This window comes from Suillus paluster (assembly GCF_016628075.1).
Source record: "Suillus paluster strain FC165 chromosome Unknown EDB91scaffold_115, whole genome shotgun sequence".
Lineage (NCBI taxonomy): Eukaryota > Fungi > Basidiomycota > Agaricomycetes > Boletales > Suillaceae > Suillus > Suillus paluster.
The window spans coordinates 103,520-117,064 of record NW_024537675.1 but is presented as its reverse complement, the minus strand read 5'-3'; the positions used below and the strand labels follow the sequence as shown (position 1 = coordinate 117,064).

At 45.0% G+C, this 13,545-nt stretch overlaps 1 protein-coding gene across 1 annotated transcript; it reads left to right on the top strand.

Annotated features, from left to right (window-relative positions):
* Positions 1-246: 246 nt before the first annotated feature.
* Positions 247-1,626, top strand: EDB91DRAFT_1254732 (uncharacterized protein; the record flags this gene model as incomplete). The annotated part of the gene is made up of 7 exons (XM_041323858.1): positions 247-410; positions 466-594; positions 643-751; positions 874-995; positions 1,045-1,183; positions 1,238-1,414; positions 1,468-1,626. The coding sequence occupies 7 exons, from the start codon at positions 247-249 to the stop codon at positions 1,624-1,626; spliced, it is 999 nt and encodes a 332-aa protein (XP_041170985.1).
* Between the last annotated feature and the right edge of the window lie 11,919 nt (positions 1,627-13,545).

Sequence of the window (13,545 nt, the reverse complement as noted above, 5' to 3'; positions counted from 1 at the left end):
TTCTTCTATTGCACTTCTATCCATGTCTGAGGCAGATTCCTTCTGTTATATCCTGATTTGGAATTGCCCGCCCAATCATTTAGTGAGACATTACATATAATGGTCCAGGTAGGTTTTCTGACTTACCACATCTTCTTTACAATTCTCTCCATCTTTGCTCTTTACCTTTGCTCATTATTTTCTCTTACTCATTGCCCTTTATTGTCTCCCTTCACTTCACCCCTTCACCCTGCCCTCACTTCTGCCATGTCTGGGCCAGAGCCTTACCATCACAATCAGACACATGCCCTCACACTTCCAGACCTCTCTGGGGCAGTTCCTACATCCACAGAGGCAAGGGCAAAGTGTCGCATTGCTACATTGGAAGAGGAACTGCAAATGATGCAGCAAGAAAGAGGAACTAAGCAGAGGTTTGTCATATGTCATCTTGCTCACTCCAGGTGTTTTGCTCATTAACTCTCAAAGAAAGATAACCTACTATGTGTCTCAAGGCAGGGCAATTTGTCACATGGTTGTTTTATATACTGGCTTGAAAGACTTGATTGCCAAAAATGATTGCAGGTACAAGGGACACCTAGTGAACAACACCACAGAGTATGTCATTTGTTTTGTTCCATACCATGCTTAATTCTATTCTTACAGACAAGATCACTTGCAACATGGTTACATCACACTTGTGCAGGTTGTGCCATGGCTACACCACAAGCTTTCAGAACTCAACATTGATGACTCTGAAGATATGCTGAAAAATGTGTGTACTCTCAACTCCAATGCTTATTGCACTGTATCCTAATAATGTTATAGCTCAGAAGAGGAGCTGATGCAGCCCACAGTGATGATACATCCACTCTCAAGGACCTCATCACTGCCTAGGTCAATGAAGATTTCTGCCCATCCTATTTACTCAAGGCTAATGACAAGCACTCACGTGGCTTTGTACATGACACTTGTGGGAAGTTGCTCTGCCCTGCTGAGTGGGACTGGAGTGATCCCCAGTGAGCACCAAACAATCTTGGCTCATATATGATGTTGATGCTTGAGAAGAGTAAAGGCCAGTATTCACAACCAAACATCTGAGTATATTGTATTGGAAAATTCCTGGTCACTCTCTCTGTACAAGAACTACTCAGTTGATAGTAGCAACCTCAAGCAAGGTCTTTTCAAGTTTAAGATTCTGGTGAAGGTTAGTAGTTTGTGTCAGTAGTCATAAATTTACTCAAAGTTGTTATGGTGCTAGGCTTTCAAAGCCACACTTACATCTCCATCTTCTGCTAGGGAAGCTGATGACAATGGAGCTGATATACTGGAGAATAACAGGCACACATTAAACCAGGCTAAGGTTAAAGTATGCATGGCCTCAATTATCAATATGAAGAAGGTTACTCCTCACTCCATTGTGTATGTTGTCTGTCAAGTGAGTACAAGTGATTACCCAGCATTGATCTCTGAACATACAATCTTTCACAGGTTCATTTCACTCTTTCTGGTGTCACATCTTGGTGCACCATTGACAGTGACTTCAACTATGAAATGTTTTGGAACAACATTGTGGACTTTTTCAAGGATGTCCCTGGTCCTGTCACACAACACAGGGTAGCTCAACTTCTCAAGTGGTGGACCAGGTAAAAATTTGTTATTCCTTGTATATCTAATCTCTAACACTACCGTCTAGGAAATTTTTTGAAAGAAGCCATCTGTTAGAGACTGTGCTCGGATGGAGAAGGGGAAGGGTCAGGGCTTGGCTTCAGCTCTTGCACTGTGCCCTTAGCCGAGTACATGCCCCAAATTTGGAGAGGGTCCAACAAGGTCCGACTATAGGACGTGCTAATAGCAGTAATCCGACTAGAAGCAGAGCAGGGGAGGTGGAGGCGGAGGAAGTGTGTTGGGACAGAGGGGAGTAAGGGGATTGGGTTTGGTGGGGTCGGAGAAGTAAGAGCAAATACTTAGAGCGCGGCTCTAAGTTGGAGCAGAGGGTCAGAGGTGACAACAAGGTAATCTTGTGTCTGGAGAGAGAGCAAGGTCCTACAGAATATTTCCACTAGTAGAGACTGCAGGAAGACAAGTAATATTAAGACTGGCCAGTAGCTAAGTACAGGATATATTTTTATATACTTCTATGTAGGAGGCAGTGACTAGTTAGTCCTTGGTATGAGGCTATGTACTGAGCATAATTTGTAAGTGGACACAGGTGAAAAACATAAGTTGGAGTGGATATCAATATGTACACGTCGGATCAAAGTACTGGTGATCCGGGAAGTAAGTATTATGTGCAAATGGGGAAAGTATATACCTAAATGGGGAAGGAGCTTACAGTAGAGTGGAAACAATGCAGAAGGTAACCAATGAGGTGGTCGAGCGGAGCCATAGGAGTGGATGCAGGAGCCAACTGGGACAGGCGGAGGGCAGATGGAGTGGAGGTGGTAGGAAAGTGGGGAAAGTATGAGGTTGGGCAGAGCAGATATTAATATCATTGGAGAGGTCGGATCAGGTATATGACACCTGTTAAGGTCGTGCTCAAGGGAAAGGTAACTCAAAGGGCTTCGGCTTCAGCTCATGCGCTGTGCCACTTACCCAAGTATGTGCCCTTAATTTCCGAGAGGCAGAGGGAATGTCCGACCGAAGTCCAGGTAAGTCCAGAGGTCAGATGCAGGGGGAGTTCGGCGGAACTCCAGAAGGCTAGGAACGAACAGAGTAAGGCTACTATGGACAAGTCTGGAGTAGAAGTGGAACAGAGTTAGACTACCCTAAGGTAGAGCTGGAGATATAGTCCTAAGGTTTAACCCTAAGACTCGGAGGTGGACAAGAGATTAGGCTCATGTCCAGAGAAGCAGGAATGAGCAGAACTAAGATGATATTCGAACTGAGGAGTACTGGAGTATTACAGGAGTTTATATACTGTAGGTATCATATAAGTAAATCAGTCAGCAAAGGTAAGGGCTATGTATGAGGCATGTGGAAAGCCTATTAGTAAGTGTAACAGATCAGGGCAGTGAAGTCAGAAATGAAGTACAAACAGACAGATCAGTAAGTAAAGCGGAAAGACATACAACTGGTAGCTGGAGAGCAGTATTCTAAAAGGAGATAGGAGTGAGTACGGATATGAAGGTGGAGCGCCAGGCGGAAAACAGGATGGAGAACCAGACTTTCACAGGGGAGATCCGGAATTCCGAGTCCGGAGGTATGGGATATGACAACACCATCACAAGGACCTAACACCAGAGGTCATGTCAAAGATGTCTGTCACCGTGCTAGCCAACCAGAGAAAGGCGATGGAAGATGTCACCTGTCATATCCTGTACCTCCAGATCTGTAATTCCAGATCTACTCCATAAAGTCCGGTTCTCCGTCCTGCTGATCCACCTGGCGCTCCGCCTTCATCTCCACACTCACCCCTAACTCCTTTTAGAATAGCTATTGCTCCGGTTACCGGTTATGTCCTTTTCCGCTATGCTTACTGATCCATCCATTCTTACTTCATTTCCGACTTCACTGCTTTGATCTGTTACACTTACTAATAGGCTTTCCACATGCCTCATACATAGCCCTTACCTTTGCTGACTGATTTACTTACATGATACCTACAGTATATAAACTCCTGTAATACTCTGGAACTCCTCAGTTCAAATATCATCTTAGTTCTGCTCATTCCTGCAATCTCCAGACTTGAGTCTCATCTCTTGTCCACCTCCAAGTCTTAGGGGTTAAACCTTAGGACTAATTCTCCGGCTCTACCTCAGGGTAGTCTAACCTCTGTTCTGTTTCTACTCCAGACTTGTCTGTAGTAGCCTTGCTCTGTTTCCACATAGTCTCCTGGATTTCTGCCGAACTCCACCAATGTTTGTCCTCCAGAACTCCCCAGACTTCCGATGGACTTCCCCTCTGCCCCTCGGAAATTAAGGGCATGTACTCGGGTAAGGGGTGCAGTGCACGAGCTGAAGCCAAAGCCCTTTGAGTAGTCTTTCCCTTGAGCACGACCTTAACATCACCTTTGACTCAGACTAAAACAATCTTTGTATATTCCATCATTTAAATCTAGATTCACCATAGCTGTTTTAATGTAATTGTAATATGTCATTTACTGGTATATATGAATGTTGGGGATCTTTTTTGGCAGTGATGATTTTCAGTAATGACAGGAAATATTGCTCAACATACTGCAGCATATATTACACCTTCAAATCCTGCTAAGTTGTATGGATGCTCTGAATGTGAATAATTGTATTTGGCACTGTGACAACCTACATTATGTTGCCTGTGTGTGGATCACCCATGGAAAGTTGTTCACCCACAGTCTCCGACTAGAGAGAAAATACAGAGGACCCCAAGTGTGAGGGGCACACTGAGTAGGTGATACAATTGTGACAGACACTGGTATATTAAAATAGATGTGAGTGGATAGCAAAGTTAATGAATAAAGCCACTCCCCTTGGGATAATCTGATATTGGTCTGAAAGTGTGGACTGAGGATAACTTACTGAATGAACCACTGGAGGTCACCCTTGCCATCTCTTCAAGATCCCATTGTCCTGTTATTTATGCTTGTGACAACAAACTATTATTTCAAGCCCAAGTTGTGGTATCCAGAGTGTTAGTGGAACAGAGGAATACTTGTTATTGCTATTATTTGACTTTGTCAAGGCTGATCAGAATAAACTGACTTACACCATAAAGGCAAATCCAGAGATGTGTGCCATCTTGTTGATTGCTGCATGGCTTCCTGTCAGAACCATGCCTAATGGGTAGGAAGGAGGTTATGGAGGGGCTTAGCTTCAGCTCATGCACTGCACTCCTTAGGCAAGTATGGTGCCCTTAACTTTGAAGGATGGATAGGGGCTGCCAAAGATCAACTCTGACGTGCTCTGACAGGGGTACAGTTGCAGGTGTCATATACCAGATCTGACCACCCCGATGATATTGATATCCACTCCACCCGACCCTATACCCTTCCCACCTTCCCCCCACTTCCGCTCCACCTGTCTCCACTCAACCCAGTCAGTCCCCACATCCACTCCTTCACTCCCACTCAACCACCTCATCAGTTACCTTCTGCATAGGTTCCATTCAACTGGAACCCCTTCCCCCATTTAGGTATATACTTTCCCCTTCAGAGCATAGCTCTTACTTCCCGGATCACTGGTAAATCCTATAACCACTCAATTACTGATCTGTCGCATACATATTGATATCCGCTCCGACTTATGTTTTCCTCTATAGTAATCCTTACAAATTGTATACTCAGCACATAGCCTTATGCTATGGACTACTGATCACTGCCTCTTTACTTAGAAGTATATAAACATATCCTGTACTTAGCTTGTATTCCTCAGTCTTAATATTACTTGGCTTCCCTCAGTTCCTACTGTGGGAATTCTCCATAGGACTTTGCTCACTCCAGACACAAGTCTCATCTTGTCGTCACCTTGGCTCCTCTGCTCCAACTTAGAGCTGCACTCTAAGTTATTACACTTACCTCCCTCCATCCAATATATCCTTACCCCATTTCCCTTGATCCCTTCTGCTCCAACACACTTCCTCTGCTCCATCCACCTGTCATATCCCGTACCTCCGGACCCGGAATTCCAGATCTACTTCATTAAAGACCGGTCCTCCGTCTTACCATTCCGCCCAGCGCTCCGCCTCCATCTCCGCACTCACCCCTAACTCCTTTTAGATTAGCTATTGCTCCGGTTTCCGGTTATGTCCTATTCCACTATGCTTACTGATCCGTCCATTCTTACTTCATTTCCAACTTCACTGCTTTGATCCGTTGCACTTAGTAATAGACTTTCCACATGCTTCATACATAGCCCTTACCTTTGCTGACTGATTTACTTACATGATACCTACAGTATATAAACCCCTGTAATACTCCGGAACTCCTCAATTCAAATATCATCTTAGTTCTGCTCATTCCTGCAATCTCCGGACTTGAGTCTCATCTCTTGTCCACCTCCGAGTCTTAGGGGTTAAACCTTAGGACTACTTCTCCAGCTCTACCTTAGGGTAGTCTAACCTCTGTTCTGTTTCTACTCTGGACTTCCATAGTAGCCTTACTCCGTCCCCACATAAGTCTTCCAGAGTTCTGCCAAACTCCACCGACTTCTGTCCTCCGGAATTCCCCGGACTTCCATTGGACTTCCCCTCTGTCCCCCAGAAATTAAGGGCACATACTCAGGTAAGGGGCGCAGTGCACGAGCTGAAGCCGAAGCCCTTTGAGTAACCTCTCCCTTGAGCACGACCTTAACACCACCCTGCTTCTAGTCGGCCCACTGTAGAAGCCGATCGCTACTGAGCTAGTATCCCCTATCTTTCCAATCCTCTCCGACCCACTTTCCCATGCTGCCACTCCACATCAACATCGGCCGACAATCGGCCAAGTCAGTCACGATTGATCCAAGTCAGACATCATCCACACATGCAATTGGTCACTGTCCATTGTCTCATGTCATTGGCCTGTTATCTACTGGTATGTATATCTCTTACTTTGATCAGCTTTCCATCCCCATTCGCATAATTGGACTGCTTATCGGCCTTTTATCACCCCACCTCATACCTTATTACATGGACACAGAGAAATGAGTATTTAGCAATCCATGAGGCATCTTAAGCGACCCAAAGTCCCTTCATTGCTTAGTCTCACTTACTATATATTCCACCCATGTTCTTAGTAGTTTCTCTAGCAAATTCTCACTTGGAACAATTTCTTGTGTGATTTCTCATTGAGTTGTCAGCCGACTCTCTTAAATGTTTGCTCATCATACTATGCACACACTTCCTCTATTCCACTCATTCATCACTCAGGTCCACTCGGGGCCACTCAACTTCACTTGGCCGAGTCAGCATTGGCATTGGCATTGACATCGGCTATTAGGTTGGACAATACAACTTGTTGTTCGTGGTTTGCATTGCACTGCTTCCCCTATATGGTCAAACACACTTGAATTGGCCGCAGTCATGCTGATATCACAGTAGCGACTGAAACCCATACCACCACTAGTAGCCTTTACCTCCCAACCCTCAAAGTGGACCAAAGTGGACCCCTCATCCTATCATTGGACAACATCAGTCCTGCTCCAAATTCAGGGCATGTACTCGCCTAAGGGCACAGCACAAGAGCTGAAGCCAAGCCCTGACCCCTCCACTTCTCTGTCTGAGCATGGTACCTAACAGCGGGGGACTACATCTGACACACTCCAACAGAGGTAAGACTACAAGGGACTAAGTCCAATGTAGAAAGTAAGGCAAAGACTGTCAGAAGACAGAGACAGAGGTCAGCAAGACTAGTCTTGAGGTCGGACTAGACAATGACTAAGACTTAAGTCAAGCTGGAGGTGGTTAAGATAGGTTCAAGTCTATATTCATATTATAGAAACACTACTGGAATATACTATAGAAATACTGGGCTATGTGGCACAGCGTAGTGGAGTACAAAGTGATAACTAAAGGTACAATGTACCATAGTGTACAACAGGTTAGATTGGAATGGAGAATTGGATCATACAAGGTACCAGGACCAGACGGAAAGCGGAATGTACAAAGGGAACTTAGAATGGACAGATGTGTACCGCGTACCTTGATTTAGTCAGGGGTGGAGGAATGTACCTGACATCAGAGATACATATCTAGGGGTGGAAGAGCATGGATGAGGGCAGAGGACTATAATTGAAGGCAGAGGACACCAACTGAGGGCAGAGGAGACTTGTGTGGATTGTGGATATGACACTTCCAAGCAGAAAGAGTTTCCTGTCGAGTTTAGCACTTGGCACCAAATTGACAGTCTTTGACTTTGGGTCAGCATTTGCTGTGACTTCAAGACAGGCTAGTCTTCCATTAACTGTATAAAGTGAGGATTATTGTTAGGGTAGGGCATTGCATCTATTTTCAGAGGGAAGTGACCCAGTATCTGGTATATATGTAGTGTATCATTTGTGTCATATGCTCCATCATTGTTCAGATATGGGCGTGTCTTGAATGGATTGTCAATGCTATCAGCAGAATGGTATATATTCAACACAGATGTTTTCTTCAGTGACTATCATATGGGTTAAAACATATTTTGCTGTGCTCACCCTTGCCACAGTTCCTCTACACATGAAATGCACCTCTTGCATTATGGGTTTGACTTGCATAAAATTAAGTAGAGGATGGAGCATGATTGCCAAAAAATGTAGTAATACAGCAGACTGCCAATACCTAGCACAATGTGGCACTTCTAAACCAAGGCTTCACAAATGTTTGACCACCCCATGACTGTGTGAATCAGAAGTCACAAACAAGATTACACAGTGTCAGCTGCATTGCATGAAACACACAGTCAGCAAAATATATTGATGACAGATTTGATGGGAAGTTCGTCTGTTAGGTACCATGCTCGGACAGAGAAGTGGAGGGGTCGGGGCTTGGCTTCAGCTTGTCATATACCAGATCCAGGTACCTCCAATACCACCTGTGAACATCCCCTGCCCCTGGTCCTGACCCCCTGTTTTCCCGTCCGCCCCATCCCTCCTTCCCCGACAATGCACGAAGTGCATCTCAGCAGGACTAGCCCTGCTACCTCCGCCCGACCCTGTTCCGCTTCTCCAACACTACCCCTATGTCCTCCAACACTATACCCTTTCCATCCAACCCTATCTGGGGTTCTGCTCCTCCACCCTATCAGTCCGCCCGGTCCTACTCCCTCCGCTTTTCCGACCCACTCGGTTCCTTCAGTTCCGCTCGTGTTGCCCCACCCAACGATTAGTCCACCCGACTGCCTCACTGGTCCACTCCTAGACTAGGAACCACTCAACTGGTCCTATCCCTGTTTAGTATCATAGTTCCGCTTTTCGGATCACTAGTAATCCCTATACCCTAGCGATTCTGATCCGTTGTGTACATACTGTTCCCCGAGCCTTATTCTCGTATGTCTCAGTCATCCTATTGTAATCCTGTACACTCAGCACATAGCCTTCTGCTATGCTATGCTCATCACTTAGAGTATATAAATATATGTACATTTGTCTGTAGATACTCAGTCTGAATATCACCTTTTCTAAGCCCTGCTCTTCTGTTCTCTGACTTGGGCCTGATCCTAGTCAACTCCTGTTAGCCGGCCTAGGGGATTGACTCCCTAGGTCGGCCACCCTCCGATCCTCCGCTCCTCCATTCCTCTGTTCTGCTCTGCTTTGGACTTCGTCCAAACAGTCCCTTCCACTCCGCTTCTACTGTTGGTTCCAACCACAGTAGTCTCCCGCCTCCCTCCTGTCAGGTGGAACAACCCCTGCCCAACTTTCCTGCACTCACCTAGTAGTCCATTGGTCCTCCTTCAGAGGACCCCCATTCCGACGTCCTGTCGGAACTCCTAGAACTTGTGTCGGACTACACCCCGAAATTAGGGGCACGTACTCGGGTAAGGGGCACAGCGTACGAGCTGAAGCCAAGCCCCTCAGACTCCGCTTTACCCCTGAGCATGGTCTTAACACAGCTCTTGCGCTGCACCCTTAGCTGAGTACGTGCCCCAAATTTGGAGCAGGACCAACAATGTCTGACAATAGGACGGGCAGACCGCTTTGGTCCACTTTGCAGGTCGGGAGGTAAATGCTACTAGCAGCAGTCTGACTAGAAGCAGAGAGGGTGAAGCAGAGAAAGTGCACTGCAGCAGAGGGGAGTAAGGGGGTTGGTTGGTTAGGTCGGGGAGGCAATAGTGAATACTTAGAGCACAGCTCTAAATCAGAGCGGAGGATCGGAGGTGATGACAAGGTAAACTTGTGTCCGGAGAGAGAAAAGTCCTATGGAGAATTTACCACTAGTAGAGACTGCGGGAAGATGAGTAATATTAAGACTGAGGAAAGTAGCTAAGTACATGATATGTTTTATATACTTCTGAGTAGGAGGCAGTGACCAGTAGTCCATGGTATGAGGCTATGTACAGTTATCAATGGGTCCTTGAGACACTATCACTCCTTGATACAAACACATCTCCTGCATTCACAACACACTTCATAGCCTCAAAAATACTTCCACATGAATAATTGACCTTGCCTCTTACATGGTATCAAAAATTTTATGAACTTAATCAGGGAAATTGCTTTTGAGATGTGTGTTTTCATGCCCCAAAGCATTATTCTGAAATTTATAATCCATCTTATTCAACATTATTCAATATTAAACTGCTTTATCATGCATAAAACAATCAAAAGTGTATTAACAAGTATCTAAGCTCTCCAGAACATGTAAAATAGCCGGAAAACATCATGAATTACATGTGTGGTGTAGAAAACAGTGTTGGCTAGTGTCGTGAGCTTAGACGAGTGTGAACCATTTTGCTGTAGTTGGATAAGCTAATATTAGCTAAGCAGTCACATGTCTCAAGGAACACTAATGGGCAAAAAAGAGGTCCCCTCACTGTTTTGGACATTGTGCTCAAGTGGTTGGATATTTTTCTCTGAAAATTCAGATTTGGAGTGTTGAGGTAGACTACTTGTCAGGAAAAATATGACAGAGTTGTTATCATGTGTTGTATAGGTGTGGTACATAAATTTTCAATTTCGTGTCTCAAGTACCCATTGATAACTGTACTGAGTATACAATTTGTAAGCATTAACACAGGTGAAAACATAAGTCAGAGCAGATATCAATATGTATGTGTCAGATCAGTAATCAAGTGGTTGTAGGAAGTACTGGTGATCCGGGAAGTGTTACAGGGACTTTATGTAAGCTTCTCGGACCAGCTTATTCTCTTTTACCTATCTGCTATCAACACTATCTGTCACCAAAGCGACTTCCATCTAACCGTTCTCTTGGCTTATCTGTACTGGCTTATCCTTCTCACGCCACTTATATGGTTTACCCGTTATCTCTGACTCATACCCTATGCCCTTACCGCATTGTCGGTACTACCCTTGACCCTTACCGTTTAACCAGTACTTCTGCTTTTCATATATAAAGGACTCCATACACTGTAGTAGTCCTTAACTTGAATCTACTCAGTATCATCCCAACAGCCTCAGGACAGAGGGATAGCAAGACAGCTAGATAGCAAGCTCATCGCTTCTATCAATCTACATCTTATTCTACCTTAGACTCTCCTGTCTAGGTAGTCATACAACCTGAACAACGATCACCATACTAGATCGGTACTCCTTGCGGGTATCTAGTATAGAACCAACTGAGTTCGTAACAGGAAGTAAGTTTTATGTGTCAAAGGGGAAGTATCTACCTAAATGGGGAAAGGGGTTCCAGTGGAATGGAGACGATACAGAAGGTAACCGATGAGGCGGTCGAGCAGGAGCGCAGGAGCAGATATCGAAGCTGACTGGATCAAGCAGAGAGTGGACAGAGCGGAGGTGATGGGAAAGTGGGAGGGGTGTAGGGTTGAGCAGAGTGGATATTAATATTGTCGGAGCGGTCAGATCAGGTATATGACATCATCACAGCACTCCATGTGAAGGATCTGATGAACATTTCAAGGGTTGACTCCCTTGTGAGCCACCAAGCAAACAGGCTGTCAAACAGGAACTTGATTTATCTCATTATACAGTTGAATATGAAGAACAGAGATTCACAAGTGGGGAGAAAAGCTTCATCCTTCACACCAGGTGTCTGCTTTTACAAATTCTCGCATGACTGAGTAATGCACACCAATTGTAGGCAACAATGTTTGTACTGGTGTTGGTATTTCTGGACCTGCTTTTACAAATTCTCATGTGACTGAAGTGATGCACACCAATTGCAAGCAATGGTGTTTGTGCTGGTAATAGTGTTTATGAACTGCAATATACTTCCTTGGCCTGAGTTTCATATTACCTTTCCATCAAAATCAACTTAGAAGATAGTGCCTCAAAGATACCATGACTTGATTGGCCCTTCTCTAAACACATTCTTCCTACATAAGGTCAAACATTCTCATGTCAACCCCTCCTCCACATTTGTGGTCATTGTTGTGATTGTTATCAATATAAGGTATAATATGATATTTCAATATGTTCACCAGTTCATTAATGATATAGGGCGCTCTAGGGGGTTAAATAAGGGCTGGGATATGTTCATATATATATTTAGACATATTATCAACACTATAGGGCACCCCATACCAAAGGGGCAAAAATGCGCAACTGTTTTTGATATGTTTTTTATTAGATCACACTTGCAGAGGCTCTGTACCAGGTATTGGTGCAAAAATATACAGAAAAAGCGGTCTATTATGTTCTATGATGTGTATATAACCTATACTACTACTAAAATACAGCCTGTATCTAACAGTGGTGTGGTGGTGAGCCAGGGATGGACTGGGGAGGGTGTGGGAAAGGTTGATATTGTAGAGAATATCCAAAATGGGCTATGTTTTAGGTGTTATGGGGAAGTTCCCACAGTAGTTGGCTAAAAATGCGAACATGTACTGTGGTGGCAGTACAGCCTAGTCTGCTACTTAGCATGTTCTAATGCATCAAAAAACAGGCTAAGGAGCATAATAAATGGATCACCTCTGACTTGTAGTTAGCAGACTTGATGCATGATAGCTACAGGAACTGGTGGAAGGTGGAGTGCTTGCGGATAAAACTTAACGGTAGAAGCCCGAGGTCGTTGAAGACTCGATCGCCTTACATACAATATACATAGCATCGGAGCGGATCTCCCGCTTGATACTGACCCAGCCTCTGCAGTAGCCGACGTGACACTATTCTTGATAGACATGACACGAACGTGTCGAAATAAATCGAAGGGTCTCAATTATGACCTCTTTCCAGCTCTTCGAGTCCCATCGAAGCTCACAGGAGAGATCACATTGGCGAGCCAAGGCCAAGGTCTAACGGGCAGTCATCTCTCGAGTGTCGAGTGTCGTGTCCATTGCATTAAGCAAGGAGTTAAATATGTGTGTATACAATCGTCATGGAAGACAAAAACATGAACTTTTTTTAAGTTCGTATCTCCGAGTCGATCTGCCAAACGTCCAACACTGAGTCGGACGTGAATATAAATTTAAGTGATAGGACGATGATAGTTACCGATTAGCAGTGGTGCTCTCAACCGGTGACACGTTGCACCTAGTAACCTACCTCTGACTGCGAGTACCATGCCATGGCTGCGACATACGGACCACATGAGCCCAGCCAGGTGCGCCTGGCCCACTCGTCTCCGCTAGATACCTTGGTTCGGCGTACTTCGTCCAAACGACAGGCTTTCCAACGGAAAGAAGCTCGAACGCAAGCTGCTTCCTCTTTACCAGTGCCATATTCCTCTCGGGCAACTGGATTTCCACCACCGCTGCAGGATTTGCATGCAACTTCTCCTCCGAGGGCGTATGCAAGTCCGAGAGTGCCCGAGTCCCCTCTGTTGCACTCGGAATTCCGTAATTCGACATCTAGCAATGCTGAATATGTTAACAGCAAGTCATTTTTGTCGTTGACGGACGAATCAAATGGATACTATGACGAACTTGAGTCATATTTTGAAGAAGACAATAGCATGTATTCACTACAAAGCCACGCCGGCGCTTCCAGCCACAGCCGTGATTGGCATACCGCTGAAACAGGACCTGACCTTGTGGACAGTTACACACAACCTTCC